This window comes from Cervus elaphus, chromosome 5, assembly GCF_910594005.1.
Source record: "Cervus elaphus chromosome 5, mCerEla1.1, whole genome shotgun sequence".
Classification (NCBI taxonomy): Eukaryota; Metazoa; Chordata; class Mammalia; order Artiodactyla; family Cervidae; genus Cervus; species Cervus elaphus.
Window position 1 is genome coordinate 62,187,329 of NC_057819.1, and position 20,809 is coordinate 62,208,137.

The window sequence follows — 20,809 nt, forward strand, 5'->3', positions numbered from 1 at the left end:
TCTATTTTCTCAATAATATTTGTGAGTATCTACCATGTACAAACACTGAAATGAGGTAGAGTGAGGAATCTTTGACTTCAAGAAACTTAAGACTGAAAAACAACACACATAGATACACACATCTGGCAGAGATAGAGGGAAGGCAGTATGTTTACTGTTACAACAGTGTTAAGTAATATGTAACATTTAAAAATTTTGCACTGAATGTTTCCTGAATACTGTATTCATAGAATCTCAGTTCTTCCTTTGCACCAATAATATAAACTAAAAATAGTGATTCTAAGTAAACTTCCTCATCTTTGTAGAAGCAAAAGAAAACAACATTGCTATTCTGAAATTTGAAATCTGACTATGCTATTCTAACATTTAGCAATCAGTTACACTTGCAAATAGTCTTACAGAGATTTTTCAAATCTAGGTAGTTTTATCTTAACCATTCTAGAAGCTTGAATTTAGCTTAATATTTTGAAAAAAAAATTCAGTCACTTGATTTGAGAGTACTTTCACACTTTCAATTTAAAATAAAGATGGTGCCTAGACAGCAGAAGGTTATGACAGAAGTCATCATCCTCAGTGGCTCAGGATTCCTTGGGCAGCTGACAGAGGAAAAAAATCATAAAAATATGAACACTTTGCTTCAGGTCCTTGGGTGTATAATTCAGCTACACTTACTTAACTCATAAGTCTGCAAGAGGCATAATAACTAGCAAAATATGGAGATTAGCTTTACTGACAATTTTAATGTTTAACTAAGGGAAACTTTGATTGTGATTTTAATATACAAGGAAGTTTGGCATAATTTCAAGGTTTTATGTAGTTTTCAATTAAAACTTGACTAATCCTTACTGTTTATTTGGCTTTTCACTGTTCAGTTCCTGCCCTGCACTGTGTCAAATATGCCATCTGTGTAACACACTTCTGGCCAGAGATGCGTCAGGATTATTATTGTAACACTCTCAATTGCGGCTGTGTGAAATCTTAACTTATTTTATTCAATATCTCCACTTTATTGTCTTGCTACAACCATTGTAACCCTGTTGTCCTAATGTCCTACTCTTAAATCTCACGGCAGTCACAACAAAGATTCCTGCTCCCCCACCTGCTTAAAACAGGCTTACAGACCATTCCCCTAACTATTTAGCAAATGTTAACAATGCTATAAATACCAATTGTGTTTATGCTTTCTGAAAGATTCACTGCAGCGACTGTTCTGCAGTAGTGTTAGAGCTGAAGTAAGCTGTTGACTCCCACCATGAAAATGATTGAATTCTAAGCCAAAAATGCTTTTCCTTGGATAAGATATCTGATTTGCTACTGCTGTCATGAGACGGGGGTCATGTAAACTTAAACACTGCTGCTGCTTCTTTTGGAAAACAGATCTTAGAGTGATTATGTGTTACTAAAACAGCATTTGGAAGAGGGAAAATCAACCAGTGACACTAAACACAACTTGGGGGAAATTTTTCAGGTTTTACTTTCGTATTATGAGACACACTGTCTGTAATTCCTCAAATCGAGCAGGATCACATCTCTCCTTTTCCTCTTCCCTACCCATCTTTGTAAATAGAGCTGAGTTCCATTTTCAGAAGGAATGAATAACTTTAATTCCTGAACTCACATAAACACAAAATTACACTGCATTTGCTTGAAAAGTAAAGGAGAAGACGATGCTTCCAGAGCAAATGTGGTGAGTCCTTACAGTAAGGTGGGAGAAGGAAACGTGAGACGGTAGGTGCTGTTATAGTAGCGCTGTCCCAGGCAGCATCTACCTGCAGCGGACCTTTTGGTCTCTGAACCCCCACCTCTGCTTCCAGCCCCGGGGCCCCTGGAGTCTGTCCCAGCACTCCCCAACGCTGGGTGCTCGAACCCTATGCACTTCTCCTTCTGTCACACTCCACTGCCAAGCCCTACACACAGGGAGCTGAATGACTAGAGAAAGGTTGTTTCAAAAAACAGGTCTGTAATTAAATAAATTATCTCTAATGGTGAAGTTTCAAACATGAGTAAAAGGCACTGAATTCGGTGGCAGAGGCTTTTTTCTGTATGTATCAAAGAACACTATGTAGAAACTGTGATAGCTGACTTTAGCATATGACTCTGGCATCAGTTAACAGACTCTAAACTCAGAGGTGGAGACGTTCTACTCTTTAACTTCATACTTTCATGGTATTTGAATTTTCAGGGTTCTGGCACATTTTTGGATAAATAAGTTGTGAAATCCATTTATACACCATTTAATTATATACAAACCATATAAACACCACACATACACAATTTAGTAGTGAACCCAGAAATCAAGATTTTATGAATCCTGAGTCAAAGCCTTCCTGCTTTTAGAAAATGATGATAAGAACTACAATTAACAGTGATATACCAAAGATATTTTCCTTAAGAGTGGAAGTGATCTTTTGTGGTCCTCCTCAAATATGCTGGAAAAAATGAGGGAACTTGTTTCTAAAATGTATGAAGAACAATCCTAGTTCAGCGAGTTAAAAAACAAACTGATTACAGGTACTCTAATTTCTGAGAGAGGTAAGTGAAGAAATTGTAACCTCCTTCATCTTTACCAAAGTTACACAAAGATCATTATATAAAGTCACTATCCTACCAACACTAAAAATGGCCAGTCCCAGAAAGTAATCACAAAAAACCTACAAAAAGTCAAAACCAAAGTTAATATTCTTATCCTCATGTTAACCTGCACTGCTTGCTTGAATTTTCAAGCAGATACTTTTTCCCCTCACAAGAGTGAAAGAGCTGTGGGTTGGCTTTTTCCTTTTGATTTTCCACAGGAAAAATTTTCGGCATACAGAAAGTAGAAAATAAAAGAATTCCATGATCTCACTAATCAAAGATTAAATAACTATTTTTGGTTAGATGACCATATAAACATCTAAGATGACCACATAAACATCAGAAATTTCCTAATGTATAAATACACATCACAAAATTTGCATTTTCTATGTTTCAAAACATGATCTGTTTTTGTATGTAATAATGCAAAGTATTTTTCCATAACAATAAATATAGAAATGTACAGCAATAATTTTTGTGATGTATATAGCAGCATTTCACTGTATGGATTTACCTATATTTATTCAATCAGTTTCTCTACTGTTAGATATTTATGTAGTTCTTGTGGGGTTTTTTTGCTATTATGAGCAACTATGAAAGTGAAAGTCACTCAGTCATGTCCAACTCTTTGTGACCCCATGGATGATACAGTCCATGGAATTTTCCAGGCCAAATACTGGAGTGCATAGCCTTTCCCTTCTCCAGGGGATCTTCCCATCCCAGGAATCAAACCCAGGTCTCCTGCATTGCAGGCGCATTCTTACCCAGCTGAGCCACAAGGGAAGTCCTGAGCAACTATATCTGTTTTCTAACAGGAATTTTTGTTATTTTTTCATCTGAGGTAGTCTAACAGGTAAAAAATGTGTTATATTTTATTGAATGCAATTGAATTTCACTGATTACTAGCGAGGCTTCATTCATTTATGGCCTGGAGTTCATCTTTTGTGAATTATCTATTCCTGAACTTTGTCATTTGTTGTCTTTTTTTGGATGTACAAAAACTTCAGTTTTTATGTAGACACATGTATCAGTTTCCTTAATGACTTTTGGTTTTGTTACTGACATACAAAATGGGCCTTTTCCATTCCAAGATTATAAAACTATTTCCTACAGTATTTTCTATGTCCTGTAGTTGAACTTTTTATACTTATACTATAACCTTTATTCCAAACAAATACGTGTAATTCATTTGTAATTTCTTTCACTTTAAGATGTAAAACAGGGATCTAAATTTATAACAATCAGCTAGCTGTCTTAACATCACAGGTTACATAAGATAGCCTTTTCCCAAGGATTTAAAACACCACCTCTATCATATATTCTCATATCTATCTCTGAAACTGGAGAAGGAAATGGCAACCCACTCTAGTACTCTTGCCTGGAAAATTCCCTGGATGGGGGAGCCTGGTAGGCTACAGTCCATGGGGTGCAAAGAGTTGAACACGACTAAGTGACTTCACTTTCTTTCTGTAGTTCCTTTTGGAGAAGGAAATGGCAACCCACTCCAGCGTTCTTGCCTGGAGAATCCCATGGACAGAGGGGCCTGGTGGGCTGCAGTCTGTGGGGCTGCAGAGTCAGACACGACTGAACGACTAACACACACACACACATTTCTGAAAGCTCTGTTCTGTTTCACTGAACCTTAGAACTAGAGCACAGTGTTTTCATTACTCTAGTTCATACTTTGTCTCTGAGGAAGTAATCAAAACCTATTTATTTACTTTAAATTTAGTTCTATCCTGGTCATTTGGTTTCTCAGGCTATCACGTTTAAGAAGTAGCTAATTGTAGAGTAGGAGGGTAGGTGCCCAAAAGGCAGGCATATGGACACAGGAACAAGAAGTGACAACTGATTACTTTAAAGGAGAAACAAGAAAAATATAAAAAGAGAGCATACCACCTGAGAAAGCAAAGTAGTACGGGATTCTTTATTGTAGGGTCAAATATACCACAAGACAATCACTAACATTAATAAAAAATAATATTCCCTAGTCACATTTTTCACTGGTCTTTACTTATTACTGTCTATAGGAAAGTGGCCTCTACTCCTAAAAACTGCTGAGTTCTCATCATTTCTCAGGCACACAGAGAACATTTGCAAAGACCAAGGTGACACGTCTCAAAAAGATTTCAAAGAATCTGTGTCCCATGTATCGGTCTTCAGCTTTAAATTAAGCTACAATTAACAACAAAAAGATACCAGATGTGGATGTATGAAGGCAAGCCTCTGCTGCAGAGATGACCTTCCAGTTGAGGCCCGAACGACGAGGAAACCGAAAGTGAAAACCTGGGACAGTCAGAGAAAATGGCTGTGGCAAAAAGGCGCGGAGCCGGTGACAGCCCTCCCACGGCCAGGAACAGAAGGCAGGTGGGTGTCACGGCACACACGCGGGGATGAGAACGCGGGGCGTGCGATCAGACAGGAAGGCGGGTGCCTGACCCTGCGGGCCGAGCAGAGCTCTGCTGTGCGCAGCGTGGAGCAGCGGCGCTTAGGTAGCGGAGGGACCCCGTCTGATTTACAGTTTCAACTGTCGCTGTGGCAGCTCTGCGGAAAGTGGGCTGTCGGTAGTTAAGCGCAGAAAAGGGGGACCAGGCCAGTCAGGGGAGGGATGATGACGGTGGCTTGGACGAATGACACGGCACACAGACACAAATGGTTTCCAAATGTGTTTTGGAGACAGCGTCTACCTACCCACTCCTGGTCATCAACCACTCATGCGCCGCCACCCCGACCGGAGCCCCACACGTGCTCTCTGCTCCGAGCTCCCCGGCCCCGCCTGCCGCTGCGCCTGCTCCTCATTCCTCCAGGACTGTGCTCAGGCGGGTTATTACTGCCTCAGTCTGGGCTGGCTCTTTCTCCTTTGTGCTCCGACATGCAGTGCAATCATCTCACTCAGAGCACAACACTGCCCATACAACTTCTAAATGCTGATTTCTGACCTAACAAAACTCCAACAATGAATTGTCTTACACTAAAGAGTCGGACACGACTGAGCGACTGAACTGAAGGAGTTGCTGACTGAGCTCTCAACTTTTGGATATAGCAAATACCATCTATATGATAAATGACAGGAAAATTCTGGATATAAGAAAGGATACAGAATTGTTCTAGAATCATGCCCTTAAATACAATTATATTTTAAATATATTACAGAAATAATTTAAGGAAATTGGTTTCCTTTTTTTAGGAAAATAAAAATTATTTTGTAAACTTAATATTCAACTCATCATGAATTTATTTTGTGAATTTGGATTTTGGAAGGTTTTTTTCCTTAAAAAAACTATTTATTCTTATTCATATCTGACTCTGAATTCAATTATCTTAAATTTTCCTTCTTTTTAAATTACTTTTTCCCCTGTTTTTTAGTTTTTTGAAATGCTGGTAGATGGAAGAAATTAATGAATGAATTAAATTATATATTATTTATATATATATTATATAGTGAATTAAACCACAATAAAAAATTAATCATTAGAAAATAACAAATCTTTATTTGTTTGTACCTTGCCTGTACAGACAAGAAATGTGTGTGTTACTCATTCAGTCACATTCGACCCTTTGCAACCCTATGGACTGTAGCCCGCCAGGCTCCTCTGTCCACAGGAATTCTCCAAGCAAGAATACTAGAGTAGGTTGCCATTTCCTCTGCCAGGGGATCTTCCCAACCCAGGGATAAAACCCACGTCTACTGCGTCTTCTGCATTGGCAGGATTCTTTACCATCTGAGCCACCAGGGAAGCCCCACAGACAAGAAACAGAGTATATTAAAAGTGGCAACCGTACAGAAAAAGGTATCAAAAATAAAGAAATAAAGAAGAATAAAGAGGTCAGTTAGAATAAAGTGCTCAAGATAAGAACAAATCCTTTAGTTGGAGATCATAGATATTTGGGGAGAAAAAAGCATATTTGCCTGAAAAAATAATTCTTTCTGGTGTGTGACATATGCAAATACAGACAGAGTTGTATATTGATAACCCAGCTGTTTTCTAAAAATTAAAAACAACATAAAAGTTTAATGTGCTGCAGGCTGTTTCTCTGATTACTCTTCCTCCTCTTATGGTTATTATTTCTATCGTTTAGTGCTTTTTTTATAGAAAGATTATTTTTATGATCACTTACTACACCATATGTATTAACCATTCATTCTAAAATAAAACTTTCTCTTGAGGAGTGGAGCTTTTCCCAAGTAATAAGTGAATACATGACTTGTTTGCAGACAGCTTGCCTCTGTGTATGACTATGTGGACATCTAAGTGTTCCAGATGAAGACTAAGTAGATAGTAGTGAACAGAAATAAGCAAAACTAGAGGCACTGAACAGAAATGACTAGTCTGGTCTGCTTTAAATACTAGAGAGGCACAAATCCATCCTGATACCATTACTGTGATTTTGCAGGGATAATGTTTTAATATAAGCCAAGTGTATGCACAAATTTCCTAATACTAGAGATGTTAAAGCCTCTTAGAAGAACGAGATTCTGAAGGAAAGATGGGACAGTCGAGAGATGGGGTGGAGAGAAAAATCAGAAGATGGTGATAGTGGAAGCTTTACAACTAGCAAGACTTGACAAGACTTGGGAGGCTGTCCTGGCATGGGGTTACAGGCACAAGGTTGGCTGGAGTTAGAGCAGTGGGAGCTGCCTCCCTGGGTTTCCGTGCACAAATGTATGTTATTCTCAAAGTGCAGGAGGAAAAGTTTTACGAAGAGAGAGGCAGTGTGTGAACAATCTTTCTGAAAGGTTGTCCTACTTCCATATCACTCTGTACTCTGTTATGCAACCTGTTTTCTTCATAGCACTTATTACTAACTGAACTTAGTTTTTATCGTTTGTTTTCTGTGCATTGAGCTCCATGAGGGAAGGGGTTTTGACTGACTGTCTTGCTCATCACTGTATTTTTAGGACCTTGAACAAAATGTGTATTTGTTGAATAAATGAATAATTAATGAAAGAAACCCTTCCAATTTATCAACCCTTTTCTTACTTATCCAAACCAGCCTAGATCCACCATTTCAACAATATCCCTTTAACAATTTCACTGACCACCCTTCCACTCTCAGTTCTTTTTTATATGTATTCTACTATACTCCTATGGCCAACCCCCCATCTCTCTCTCTCCACAGGTATAATTACACACACACACATACCTACTCTATTCAACTTTTTTCTACATCTATTCTCCTGCTATTGAGAACAGAGAAAAACAACATGGAAAGGAAATAATAATTTATATATTATTGAGTATCAGTTAAGCACCTATCGCTGTATAAGGTATCTCCACAAATGTTACCTCACTCTTGGTACAAACTCGCATAGAGGCAGTTGCCTTCCCACCTCACTCATGGACAGTTACTTAAACCAGTCCCCAGGCTAACCTTCCACTCTACGCATACAAGACTGTATTGTTTCCTGCTGTCCAGGGCTTATCTATCTGTGCTCTGGATTTTGTTTTTTTTTCCTTTTTCTCATAGAGCTTAGTGGTCTATTACATACTCTCTTTCCTATGACACATGCTTCTCTCTTTTTGGAGCTTTTCAATGAATAGAGAAACCTCGTAAATTACTATTAAAAAAAAATCTCCCTCAGAGTGACCGGCAATGGATATGGGGTTTCTTTGTGGGTAATGACAAAATGTAAAATTAGATTCTAGTAATGGCTGTACAACTCTGTGAATAAACTAAAACTACTCTATACTTCAAGTGGGTGAATTGTATCATATGTGAACTCTCTCTTCATAAAGCAGTGAAAAGCTCTTCTGTTATTTCCTTTCCTCGCTGTGTTTAGTTGTTCATGTCCCATTCACAGCACAGTCCTCTTTAAGCTTCTTTCTCTAATGATCCTTAGAATAATCCAATGAGGAATTTTCAGTTGTCTGTTCAATCTTCTTTGAGACAGATTCTAAAGTGTACACGCAGTTATGTTACCAAACTCCAACCCACTTATAATACAGTTAAAGAATGCTTTTCTTTTCTAAACTTTTATTTATTTTTGGCTGTGCTTGGTGTTGGCTGCTGCACATGGGCGGGCTTTCTCTAGCTGCCGAGAGTGACAGGGGTTGGAGGCGGGCGGTGAGGGGTGCTCTCTAGTTGCGGCGCGCCCAGGGCTTCCCAGGTGGCTCAGACGGTAAAGAGTCTGTCTGCAATGCGTTCGATCCCCGGGTCGGGAAGATCCCTTGGAGCAGTGGGGGGCAGCACAGGCTGAATCCCATGGACAGACTAGCCTGACGGGCGCAGTGCACAGGGCCGCAGAGAGCTCGCAGGGCGCAGCGGCTAACACGCGCACCCTGTCGTGCACCACGCGCCTAGCGCACGCGGGCCAGCAGCTGGGCGCGAGGGCGCAGCTGCTCCGCGGCATGTGCGATCTTCCCAGAGCGGGGATCAAACCTGTCCTCTTCACTGGCACGGAGATTCTTCACCACTGGACCGGCACGGAAATCTCCTAAAATCACTTTTCAGGACATTACAATGACTTTTTCTGGCTCCTCTCTCTTCTTGTCACCTTCGGCTCATTTCCACAAACCGAATTCCCCACATGGTCTCTTTCACCGATGTGCAGGAGGCTCTCGCAGCTGCTTCTGTGCAGCGATCCTTTGCTCATAACTCTAGCAAGCCTTCAATCTCCAGCTCCAGCCTCTCACTTCCCAAACACGCTGGACTCTGCAGTCTAGGTTCACTGCCTATTCTCCAGACTGGTGCACACATGCAGTGTACTTATCTCTATACTGAATTTATCACAGTATTAGAAGTGCTTATTTATCCATGTTTCTCCACTAGACAATATACTACAGCTGATAAGGGCAGGGACTTGCCTTTTCACTCTTACATAATTTAAGTTTGGTAAAAAGTTGTTGAAAAAAAGTTAATGACCTAGTCTTGTTGTCTTCTCCTTGTCTCACTTTACAGTGAACTCTGCACGAATCCTCTAGGAAACAGTCTCTAGTAACTTCTCTAGCATTAACACTTTATGATTTTTTTTAAGATGCAACTGGTAATTCTTATTTTTTTATAGTTGGGTTTTCTAACTCAACATTTTAACAGTTAACAATATAAGGGAAGGAGCTAACACTTGTTGAGTACTTATGATGGGAAAGGTACCACGCCAGGCCTTGTTATCTGTTATATGTTATTTAAATCCACACAAAATGGGCATCATCCTACCAATTCCATATACAGAGTCTCAGGAAGAGCTAAGTCATACGACTATAGGCACCGGGGCCAGGAATCAAATCCACATTTATTTGTTGATTCTGCTGTATCCCACTGTGTTGTGTCACAAAATTCAGCACCATAATGTGGAGTGGATAGAATAAAAGATCACATTTGTTTCAATAACAGTCAGGAAGCAAATCTATCTACTTATATGAATAATGCTAAGTAATGAATCGATGGAGTCTTTCGAGAACACGGAGGACACACCATACTTAGAATATGTTAGGTCATGTTTTTTGAGTGAATGCTGGATCTAATATGCAATATATGTTTATAGAATATATATGCATATAAATAAAATAGGGTACAATGAGTTGGAAAGCTCTTCAGCTAAAGGTTAATTTGCTAATAATTAACTATTTGGAGTTGTAGGGGGAAAAAGAGGTCAAAGACACTTAAAGCGAAAGTTTTAAACAGAGCTTCCCTGGTGGGCAGTGGTTAAGAATCCACTTGCCAATGCAGGGGACGTGGGTTCGATGAGGATTCCAGGTGCCACGGGCCAACTGACCCTGGGTGCCCCCAACCGCTGAGCCCCAGGGCCTACTGGTGGCAGCAAAAGAGCACTGCCACTATAGAGGAGCCCCCACTCACAACTCGAGCAAAGTCCGCACAGGACAGACCCAGCACAGTCAGAAATAAAATGAATAAACATTTAAAACAGTTTTTTTAAGTTTTAAATAGTCTTTAGCAAATGCTGAGGGAGAAGGCAATGGCACCCCACTCCAGTCCTCTTGCCTGGAAAATCCCATGGATGGAGGAGCCTGGTGGGCTGCAGTCCATGGGGTCCTGAAGAGTTGGACATGGCTGAGTGACTTCACTTTCACTTTTCACTTTCATGTATTGGACAAGGAAATGGCAACCCACTCCAGTGTTCTTGCCTGGAGAATCCCAGGGACGGCAGAGCCTGGTGGGCTTCCATCTACGGGGTCGCACAGAGTCGGACACGACTGAAGTGACTTAGCAGCAGCAGCAAATGCTGACCATGAAAAATACTGAAGGCTTACTTGACATGGCAGTTTCTCAAAAAGTTAAACACAGAATTACCATATAATCCAGCAAATCTACTTCAGAATATACCCAGAGATTTGAAAGCAGGGACTTAAACAAGTAAATATATGTATGCTCATAATAGCTGAAAAGAGGATGCAACCCAAAACACCCACTGACAGACAGACAGACAAAATGTGGTGCATACATATGATGAAGTGTTAAAAAGGAAGGAAATCTGACCTATGCTACCACATGGATGGGATTTAATAAAATAAGCCAGTTACAAAAGGACAAATATTATATAATTTCACTTATCTGAGATACCTAGAATAATCAAATTCCCAGAGACAACAGAACAGTGGTTGTCACGGGCCGAGGGCAGGGAGAAATGAGGAATTACTGTATAAGGTATACGAAGCTTCAGTTTGGGAAAGATGAAAATTCTGGAGATAGATGGTCGTGATGGTTGCATAACAATGTGGATATACTCAATGCCACTGAATTATAACTCAAACCATAGTAGAAACCAATATTTGAAGTCATGACATATTAAAGTGAAAGAAAAAATATAATTTGGTTAACACATATATGTCAATACATATCTAATGTCTCAAATGGTGTACAGTCACTAGTCATTGTGTGTTCATTTGTGTCCGACTCTTTGCGACCCTATGGACTGTAGCCCGCCAGGCTCCTCTGTCTGTGGAATTTTCCAGGCAAGAATACTGGAGTGGGTTGCCATTTCTTTCTCCAAAGGATCTTCCCGACTCAGGGATCTAACCCACATTTCTTACATCTCCTGTATTGGTAGGCAGATTCTTTACCACTAGTGCCACCTAGGAAGCCTAATTTCAAATATTCTACCAAGTTAATTTAACAAACATTTATTGTCCCATTGTCTGACCACATGCTTAGAATCTGGATTTTGAAAATTTGGTAACCAAAGATACACCACAGTCTTCTAGATTTCTCCTGTTCAATATCATGTCCACTAACCATATGTGGCTATTTAAATTCACTACAATGAAACATTCAGTTCCTCAGTCACCCTAGCCACATTTCAAACACACAACGGTCACATGTGACTAGTGGCTATTGTACTGGGCAGCGTATATACAATGAATATTTCCATTACCCCAGGAAATTCTACTGGAAGTTCTATTGCTTTTTTAGATTATACTGCCAACAGTATATGATAAATTCCTTTGGTAAATAACTGAGGTGGGAGAAGCAGGGTGGGTCAATTGAGAATAAACACAAAGAGCCAATTACACTGATCTATAGAAAAAACAACTAGCTGGTGGAATGATTCACTTTTTAACTAGCAGCATCACAGAGCTACAGAGAGCCATTCTTTCTCATCACAGCTTGCACAAACTTTAATGATGGGAAAGGTTCAGCTGTATGGACTTGAACACACAAGTCCTAAAAAAAGGAACAGGACTCCCACATTGGGAGACATAGTATTAAGTACGTTTTCATTGCAACTCTATAGAATATAATGGAATTTCAAAATTAAAACTACTCAGATTTTATTTGGACAAAGCCAAATATAAACTGAGTCCAGTCACAGAAGTAGAGATATGGATAATAACTACAAAGGAATACAAAAATGCAGAAGCAGGTATTAAATAATTATGGACATTTATAGTACTACTATTCAAACTTGGTTAAAACAATAAAAAGGAAAGTAAATGGGCCTATTCAATTCTATTCTAATAATGAGTTATTCACTGTTTTGTAAACAATTGCATGCTTGCTCCAACCTCAATTTCATACATGGAACTCTGCGTATATTTTGTGTTATGCAGTCAATTGTTGCTCTAATAATGTAAAATGTCCCCTAGAAGGAACATTTTCAAAGAACTGAAAAATTGTGTCTTTTAGAGCCCATCTGATCCCGTTCAAAAATAAACTAAAAAACAGCAATTTCAACCTATGTGATTTAAGATAACTGCATCAAATGAGCAGTGCTTTTGTCTGTGTACCAATCTTCTTTATCGAGCACATAAACCAGGTGATGATACATGCTGGCAAATTTATTTAAATATGTACTTTCATATATTGTCAACATGATAAGGTCATAAATAGAATTATAAAGAGATACATCAAGTGCCAGTGAAAAACAACAAACCTTACTTACTACAAATGACGTTCCCTTTACAGTGATATGCAACTTTCCCTATGAATCAAAACTCCCTGGTTTCTTTAATAATGTTCTCTTCTAAAATTGTACAGACATATAAGTTTTTATCTGTTCAGTTTCACTAACACACATAATCTTTGTATATGAGGTATGTTAACTAGAAGAAGAATAATTAAATTAAAATACTTTATAAAATTTAAGGCCATACACAGACTTTTTGGTGAACACTGTATTTGTCAAAACTGTGTTTTGAGTTTTACTTTAAGAAAATCAATGACAAGGATAAAACAATTCTCAATAACGTCCAGCACCAAGTGTGATGATGTAGGAAAGCTGCAGACTTTATTCTTAACGTCTATTTGGTTATATGTGTACTTATACATAAATATGTGTTTATCACATTTAAATAGATTGATGCTTATAACCTTACTTCTTTAACAAATTATTTTCCTAGTTCGTTACACCAGTCAATAGCCTTAAAGGTTATAAAAATAATAAATATGATTATTGTCCCCTTAACGGGGTCAAATTGAAAAAGTTCTCATTTTATATTGAGTCAAACATTTTGTGAGAGGGCAGTTCTGGGTTCAAGTCCCAGCTAGGTCACTAACTTAAAGGTTATCCTGCTTACGTTACTTTATCCAACTGGTTTCAGACTCATCATCAGTAAAATGAAAGCGTGGGGAAGATGGCATTTAACAGCTCTGGTCTAGAGATACATGTTAGACTCAATCAGGTAACCTACCTCTCTCAATACAGGATCAGTTATTGAATTCAGATTAACGGCTCCCTCATAGGTCAGGTAATAGAATACATTGAGTGCTCGAACAGCCTCTGGTCCTTGCTGTTTATAGCCAAAAATGAGATCAATCCACTGGTGAAGCTGGCAGGAAACAAATTCACTCTCCAGGGCCTGAAAAAAAATGTGGATTTTATTATTATGCTGAATTCTATTTTTAAAAGATAGAGAGAAATTTAGAATAAGCATTAAAGTTTAACTCTAAACTGTGAACCAAATTATTCTGAAGTCCTTATTTTCCAGTAGAATTTGTTCTCCTTTGTTATAATTAGAGACTCTGCAGCACTTGTCACACTGAATTACAAGATTGCTTATGTTTCAGGATTCATCTCCGTGGACTGTAAGCACATTGTGAAGACCAGGACCGGGTCTATCTTGGTCACATTTGTAACTCAGGACCTGGCAGGTACTCAATTTATGTTTCAAAGAAAGGAGGTCATACAATGTAAAGGCTAGTTTGAAACAGCAAATGTGAAAATTATTAAACACTGACTATTCACTTGAAATATTTACAGTTTTTCTAGAATTAAAACATTTTGCTGCCTACTGCAACAACCATAACCAAATTATTTGGTTATTTCAACCGAGTTTTTATACCAACAGATTAGATCTCGGGAGCGATCCTTGTAATTATTGGATTATTATTCTATGTAATAATATCAAATTGGACTGAATATTTGATGCTATAAACATAACAGTGTCCAATAAATAATGAATGAACATAATCAAGTTTTCAGTAGAAATGCTGGGCTCAAGATCACTTCCAATTCATCACCACATTCCCAGAGTTACAAGCACTGTACCTAAAACACGATAGGTGACAATAAATGTTTGCTGAACCTAATAAAGTTTAAAAACCTAAAGAGTTTTCACAAGCGGAGACTTGTTTTTTTAAAGAAAAGTATTCATTCGTGTATTATTTAATGCTGTTAAAAATTATTCCAACATAAAACCATTATGGGCTAGTCTATCAATAAATAATGTTATTTGAATAACAGAGCTCTCAAACTCTGAAGTTTAATTTGAAGTGTACCAAGTTACATCAGGTAATGTATCACACTGAAATTCTTATTTTCAGAGTCATAAGTGCATGACTGGGATGCATTTTTGGTGTGGCTTAATGCTATGTTATCAATATTATGAAAAGAAAACTGTTGGTCTTAAAACAAAATTGACCAGCTTGTCTAGCAAGCAACCAATAAGATATATAAATAATCTCGTGACAAAAGATGTTCCAGAAGTTCACAGGTGTACACTTGTGTAGATATGTGCTTTATTAAAATGAGGGCCTATGAATAAGAAAACTGTTTATAGTTAAATTCAAATAATATATTTCCTTTAACTAATAACATTTAACACGGCTTCATAATATATCATATATCATAAAGTGTAAAAATAAAACTCTAGACAATTCTCATATTTCAAAGTATATCTGGACTGAAATAAGCCTTAAACATATTTAGCTAGTTTCAATGTAAAAGTTACTGTTTAAAGCATCTCTTATAAAACTCACTATATTTATAAATTTAGTAAACAGCTAAGAGAGCACAAAACTTCCTCCTATTTTATTTGACATAAGAGAAGGGATTGTAATAACTTTCAGTAAATTTTCAGCTATTTTAAGCACATGGATTTGAAATTAATCTGAAAATCCAGGAACTACTGATGCAAGTTGCACGCAAAAACTGATCCATTTGTTTCATTAATTTAGGCCTTGATAGTGATGGGAGTGTGGGGTGGGGGTGGAGTACATGTTTAAAGTGACACATAAAAACAGCAATTGTCTTAATTTGTGTGCAGCGCTCTCTACACAAAAGCCCTAAATATGTTCAAATTAGAGCAAGCTGCTTGATTGTCACTGCGGTCTCATGTCACATTAATGCATGACAAACATTAAACCATACACTTAAATGGCAATTTATATCATTTAAATGTTTACTGCCAGACTAGCTCATCACTCATTTAAATGTGACTTTCTGACAGCTAATTTCAGTTAATTTTCTCCAATTCACTTAATTAGAACTTTCAATCAGGGAAGGACCTGTACATATCTTTGAGCTTACATCCTTTTTAGTTGTCGTTCAAAATCTGAGTTAATAAGCTGCTGAAAAGCTCTATGATAATAGATGAGCAAGTAACATCTCTGAGTCTACAAAAATGTGTGAATCTATGAAGCAAACTCACAGTAGGTACTGTAAGGAAGAACCTACACTTATTTATGTAAATAATACTCTCGCCAGTAGTTTAAATAAAAAACGTTTAGTTCATATATACACACTATTGAAACGATAAAAAAAAAACCCTGCATCTAAGCTAATTAAAAATTAATGATTTTAAAATTGTTTAATAAGATAAAACAGTCAGGAGTCTCCTGAGTGTCGGTGGTGTTGTGATTTCAGACTATAAAATTCCAGAAGGCTCAGCAAATGATGCAGTACAAATTTTCTCAATATTAAAGCTCTAAAAACTAGGGCAATTTTATTTTATGTGTTATCAATCAGAATTGTGAGCCTATTTAATGTTGATTACTTTTTTACGCACATTCAAAATGGTGAAGTTGGTTAGATTTAGATGCTTAAACCTTTACATCTTGACACCATATCAAAATGTTAAGCGAAAATGCTGAAATGACAGGCGCTATGTTTGCATTATGGCAGAAACATGCATGCAGAAATGGCCACAGTGTCACAGTTCAGGCCTCCCCTTACCCTGTTATACTGGCCAATCCTTAAGGGGTTGCCCAGTAATTTACCGCATTATTGGCAAAATCTCTTCCAGAGGTTGATACACACGTTACTTTTATAAATAAATTTTAAGCACATTTTAAAAAGCTAAAGCAGTCTTCAGTTATTTCTCACAACAGAGCTTTTAAAAGGTACGCACAAGGAGAACTACCATGGATATATGGGAATTCCCAAAAATTTAAAAATCATTTTAGTACAAAGTCAGTTCAGGACTTTTAACATTGATACCAGTGAGTGACAACTGCCTAACCAATACTGTATGATAATAAACAAATAAACAAATGCAGTTACTGAAGACTTGATAGAAGAGGTAAGGACAAGCAGGAGGAAAGTATTAAGGGTAAAAAAATACAAATAATTCAAAATGGAAAACCCTGGGAATACATTTTATAACTTCTGTTTTTGAGATTCAAAACCATTAACTTAAAAATTCTTTAATTTCTCTTTCATAAGATTTTTAAAGATACTCTTTATATAAATACTTGGTTTATATATACATTTTTCATCACAAAAAATATAAAAATATGCCAGTGGAATGCTAAGCATCTGAGATTTTTCAAAGCCTTTAGGACAGACAGTCCTCATTAAGACTGGAGTTAAATACGGTTTGCAGCGAGGGGATAGTAACATTCTTCCCATGCTGCTCTCAAACCTAGCCAATCAATTGTTAGCACTCCCCTAGCAGGCTAGACATCATTTACATCCAATGTGTGCTCTGAGTAAAATTTGTAAAAAAGAAAATCCACTAAAATGTCCAACACAATACAATAATATTCAACTCATCTGAGTTATTATAAAATAAATCAGTAACTAATGTTCAATTGTTAAGGTTCAAATAAGACTATGAAAAGACTACTGTATGAAGGCTCACATGAATTGTCAGTCCAATCCAGGGGGACTCATATTAGTCTTGACAAACTGTCTTGGGGCTGATATCTGTTTTTTTAATGAGATCTATTAAGCAGAGTCTAAAACACTTGAGATATGCTAAAAAGTACAGTATACAGATGTCAAATACAAACACTTATTAGTAACTTTCATTTGTTTGGTCCACATGCAGAACATCAACAAATTAAAGGCTTAATATTATAAAGAAAATAGTAAATTATTCATAAATAACTCATTTGTGTAGCCCTGTGTCAGAAATAATTATAACATATATGAATATGTGTCTAACAATAAATCTCACTGAAAGATCGCAATCTATGTTTTCCTGAAACTAACCCATTAAGGAAATGAATTATTTATTGCTAAAAAATGTTACACAAAATTATTCTTATCTCTTATAGTGGAGTCAAATAATGCAGTAACTTAGGTAGAAATCATTTGCTTTTTCAAAGAAATTCTAAGCTATTTGAGGATAAAAATTCTAAAATATAAAGCAATCACATGTTCAGTAATCTAATCATGCTCTAGAAATACTCTAGCAATTGCATTTTCAAAAAATCAAATTATTTTCTAATGCAAAAGATAGGTAAAATCAAGAAAACCAATTTCAATGAACAAAAGAAATTATTAGATAATTGTTTACCTCATGATCAGGAAACCTTAATTGTGTATTATTTGTGTTTCTCTTACTTGTAATTCCCAGATTAATGCTAATATTTACTTACACTTTTGCTAAATCTTCTCATATCATGCAATTTTTGAAAAGCAGCTAAATAAGAGCTACTGGTATCTATAGGATAAATAATTTTTATAAAAGTCAAATAAGCAGGTCAAATTTTATTTAAGTATAGAAATAATTATATAACTAGAAGGAAATAGGTTTCTGCAGCCCAGGTACACATTTATGCATCCCTATCTCACTATTTCTAATCCCAGGCTTTGAGAAGGCCTGATTCTGTTCCAATATATAAAATGTCATAGCTGTAAGTTTCAAATAAAATAAAAATCACTAACTAACTCTCTTGACTTGATATGCATTTAATTATAAGGTGTATTTAATCATATTGTAATAGTTTAAAGCATAAGAATTAGTTTTGGGACTTTCTGTACATGTAATTAAGAGTCTTAATTCATTTGAGTGTAGATAGTACTAAGTTTCAAAGGAGTTAATGTTTGGATTGGCAAAAATGTTAATATACAACATTATGAACTTGGAATTTTGAAGTATTTTTCATTTTAAATACATGTAATAAGGTCTTCTTATAACACACACACACATGTGCACACACACACACACAAACAAGATTTAAAATGAACTGGTCTGTTATGTTTGCATGTGCTGGATTTCAAACACTAGTGGTAATGTTTCCTTAACATTGATATATGACCTTTGTAATTTACATTGAAGAAAGCTGTTTTTTTCAGCCTAATTAGAACTGTTTCAAATTTTCCTGCTAAATATATGATATAAAGTCCTTTCAACTTTTTTATTCTAGAGTTTCTTTCCATGTCAACTTTGTTCCAATCAAAATATGCTTTGAATTAAATGATTTTGATTGAATATGTGGATCACATTTCACTTCTAAGATTTAAACTCCAAAAAGGAAAAGTTTAGCCTGTTCAAACAAAGCAAGAGCAGCCACTTTGCGGAAAGCTATTCACATTTAAGAAGACTGACAAATTGTTTGTGTGCACCATTAGGTCTAGTTTCTGCAATAGTTGCCAGATTTCCTGTCCCTCTAATAAGATACATTAACTCCTTAAATGCTGGCTCTGAATTCATGAAAAATCCAAGTAACTCCAGCAAATTTTTAATTTACCTATAATTTCCTTTTCTGAAATAAACTGAAAAAATAGGAAAGAAAAATTGCTGTTACATCAAATTTTGTGAGAAAGAAAGGTCAAGAAAAAAAATCAACATTTTTTTTTCATACTGGACAGATACAAATTCAGAATGTGAATATGCTTTCCAAATGGGATTTTTCAAGATGTGACAAATTCACATTAATCCTTGTCTTTAAAAAATGCATTTAATTAACCTATTTAAGGTTAACGCAGGTGAAACGCAGCAGTGAAAATTCTAAAGTATTTGATAAACTATAATCTAACATGAGCTTAACATTCTCCCATATTGATTACAAATATATTACAAAATGGTTCAGAATTCAGATATTTACCATAATGTAAAATATAGAACAAAAATGTAAAACAGATTTTATATTAGTTACAGAGAAAAGTTTAACTTTGGGACTTAAATAGTATGCATGAAGCTCTGACATGAAGAACAATTCATGAATGCCAAGGGGGAAAATAAAGGAGCATTAAGGATCTAGAAAAAATTGTGGGATGCTAAGAATAAAAATTATATCTTATAGTTAAAAAGAATGAAATTTAGTCAACAACATACTGAAGTGTGGACTGAAAGACAGAGAAATCACTAAAGGGGTTCTGTACTTCTAAACTGCCCTTGAACTGCTGGGCAAAGGAGAGATTGTGCAGCCAACAGCACACTGCTCACTGCTACATTTATACCATTACTGAAGAAAAGTGAGTTAGTATCATATCTTGATATAACCATCAAGCACTTGTGCATCTTTTGGCAGGAGAATCATTCTGTCTACGATTGTTATTGTGTAGTTTTAAATGGAGTAGTCAACCAGCTGTTATATATTTCATACACTGAAGGCCATGTTTCCTTTGAAATTCATAGTTTTAATCTCAACTGAAGTCTGTATTGCTGTGCGCCAAGATCAAAAGGATTAGGCAAACTTGTACAATTACCCTTCTTTTCAGAGAGATGATTTTTTTCTAATGTTTAAAATAGTCCTATATGCTGACATTTTATCCAACTATTTTCTTTAGAGCTACAGAACATTAAAACATTTAATTAACATTTCAACCTTAGGTCACTCTTAATCTAAAATCTAGGAATTCACGATGTACAGATATGTTAAACTAGCTACAGTGCAACACACTTAGGGAGATGGAGCTTTTTTAAAAAATCTAATAAGGAACGCTAGAGAACAATTAAAATTAGAGGATAGATATACCCATCTAATTTATCATTTGCTTACACTTTGCATGCCCTGGTTCAGAAAGCAATTCACAATACTTATATTAATGAATAGGTATCAATATAAAATAAATTTAACAAAAGTATGGCAATGCAAAACTAAGGGTAAGAAGTACATAAAAATTGTGCCATGAAATTCTGTAGAGTTGTTAGAGGTATGCCATGTATTTGACATTAAGCTTTCTAACAGGCAACATAAAGAAGGAAACAAGAGCACTTATAAGAGTCAAAAGTGACTATAATGTAAAAACAAACCAGATGGCCTAGAAAAACACATTATTTCTATTCCTGAGATAAGAAATTCCTCCCGTGGCAATATGATGGAATCCAGGTATGTGACTCTCAGAGGGACTGACTTAATCCTGGGGTAGATCTGAAGTATGGACAAA

At 36.5% G+C, this 20,809-nt stretch overlaps 1 protein-coding gene across 4 annotated transcripts in view; it reads right to left on the bottom strand.

Moving 5' to 3' along the window:
• The window catches only part of LRBA (LPS responsive beige-like anchor protein), a 723,276-nt gene that overhangs the window by 65,757 nt on the left and 636,710 nt on the right, over positions 1-20,809 (bottom strand). For all 4 annotated transcript variants that reach the window (XM_043902582.1, XM_043902581.1, XM_043902579.1 and 1 more), the window contains exon 48: positions 13,662-13,829. In XM_043902582.1, coding sequence (XP_043758517.1) covers positions 13,662-13,829 — 168 coding nt within the window. The remainder of the gene's footprint in view (positions 1-13,661; positions 13,830-20,809) is intronic.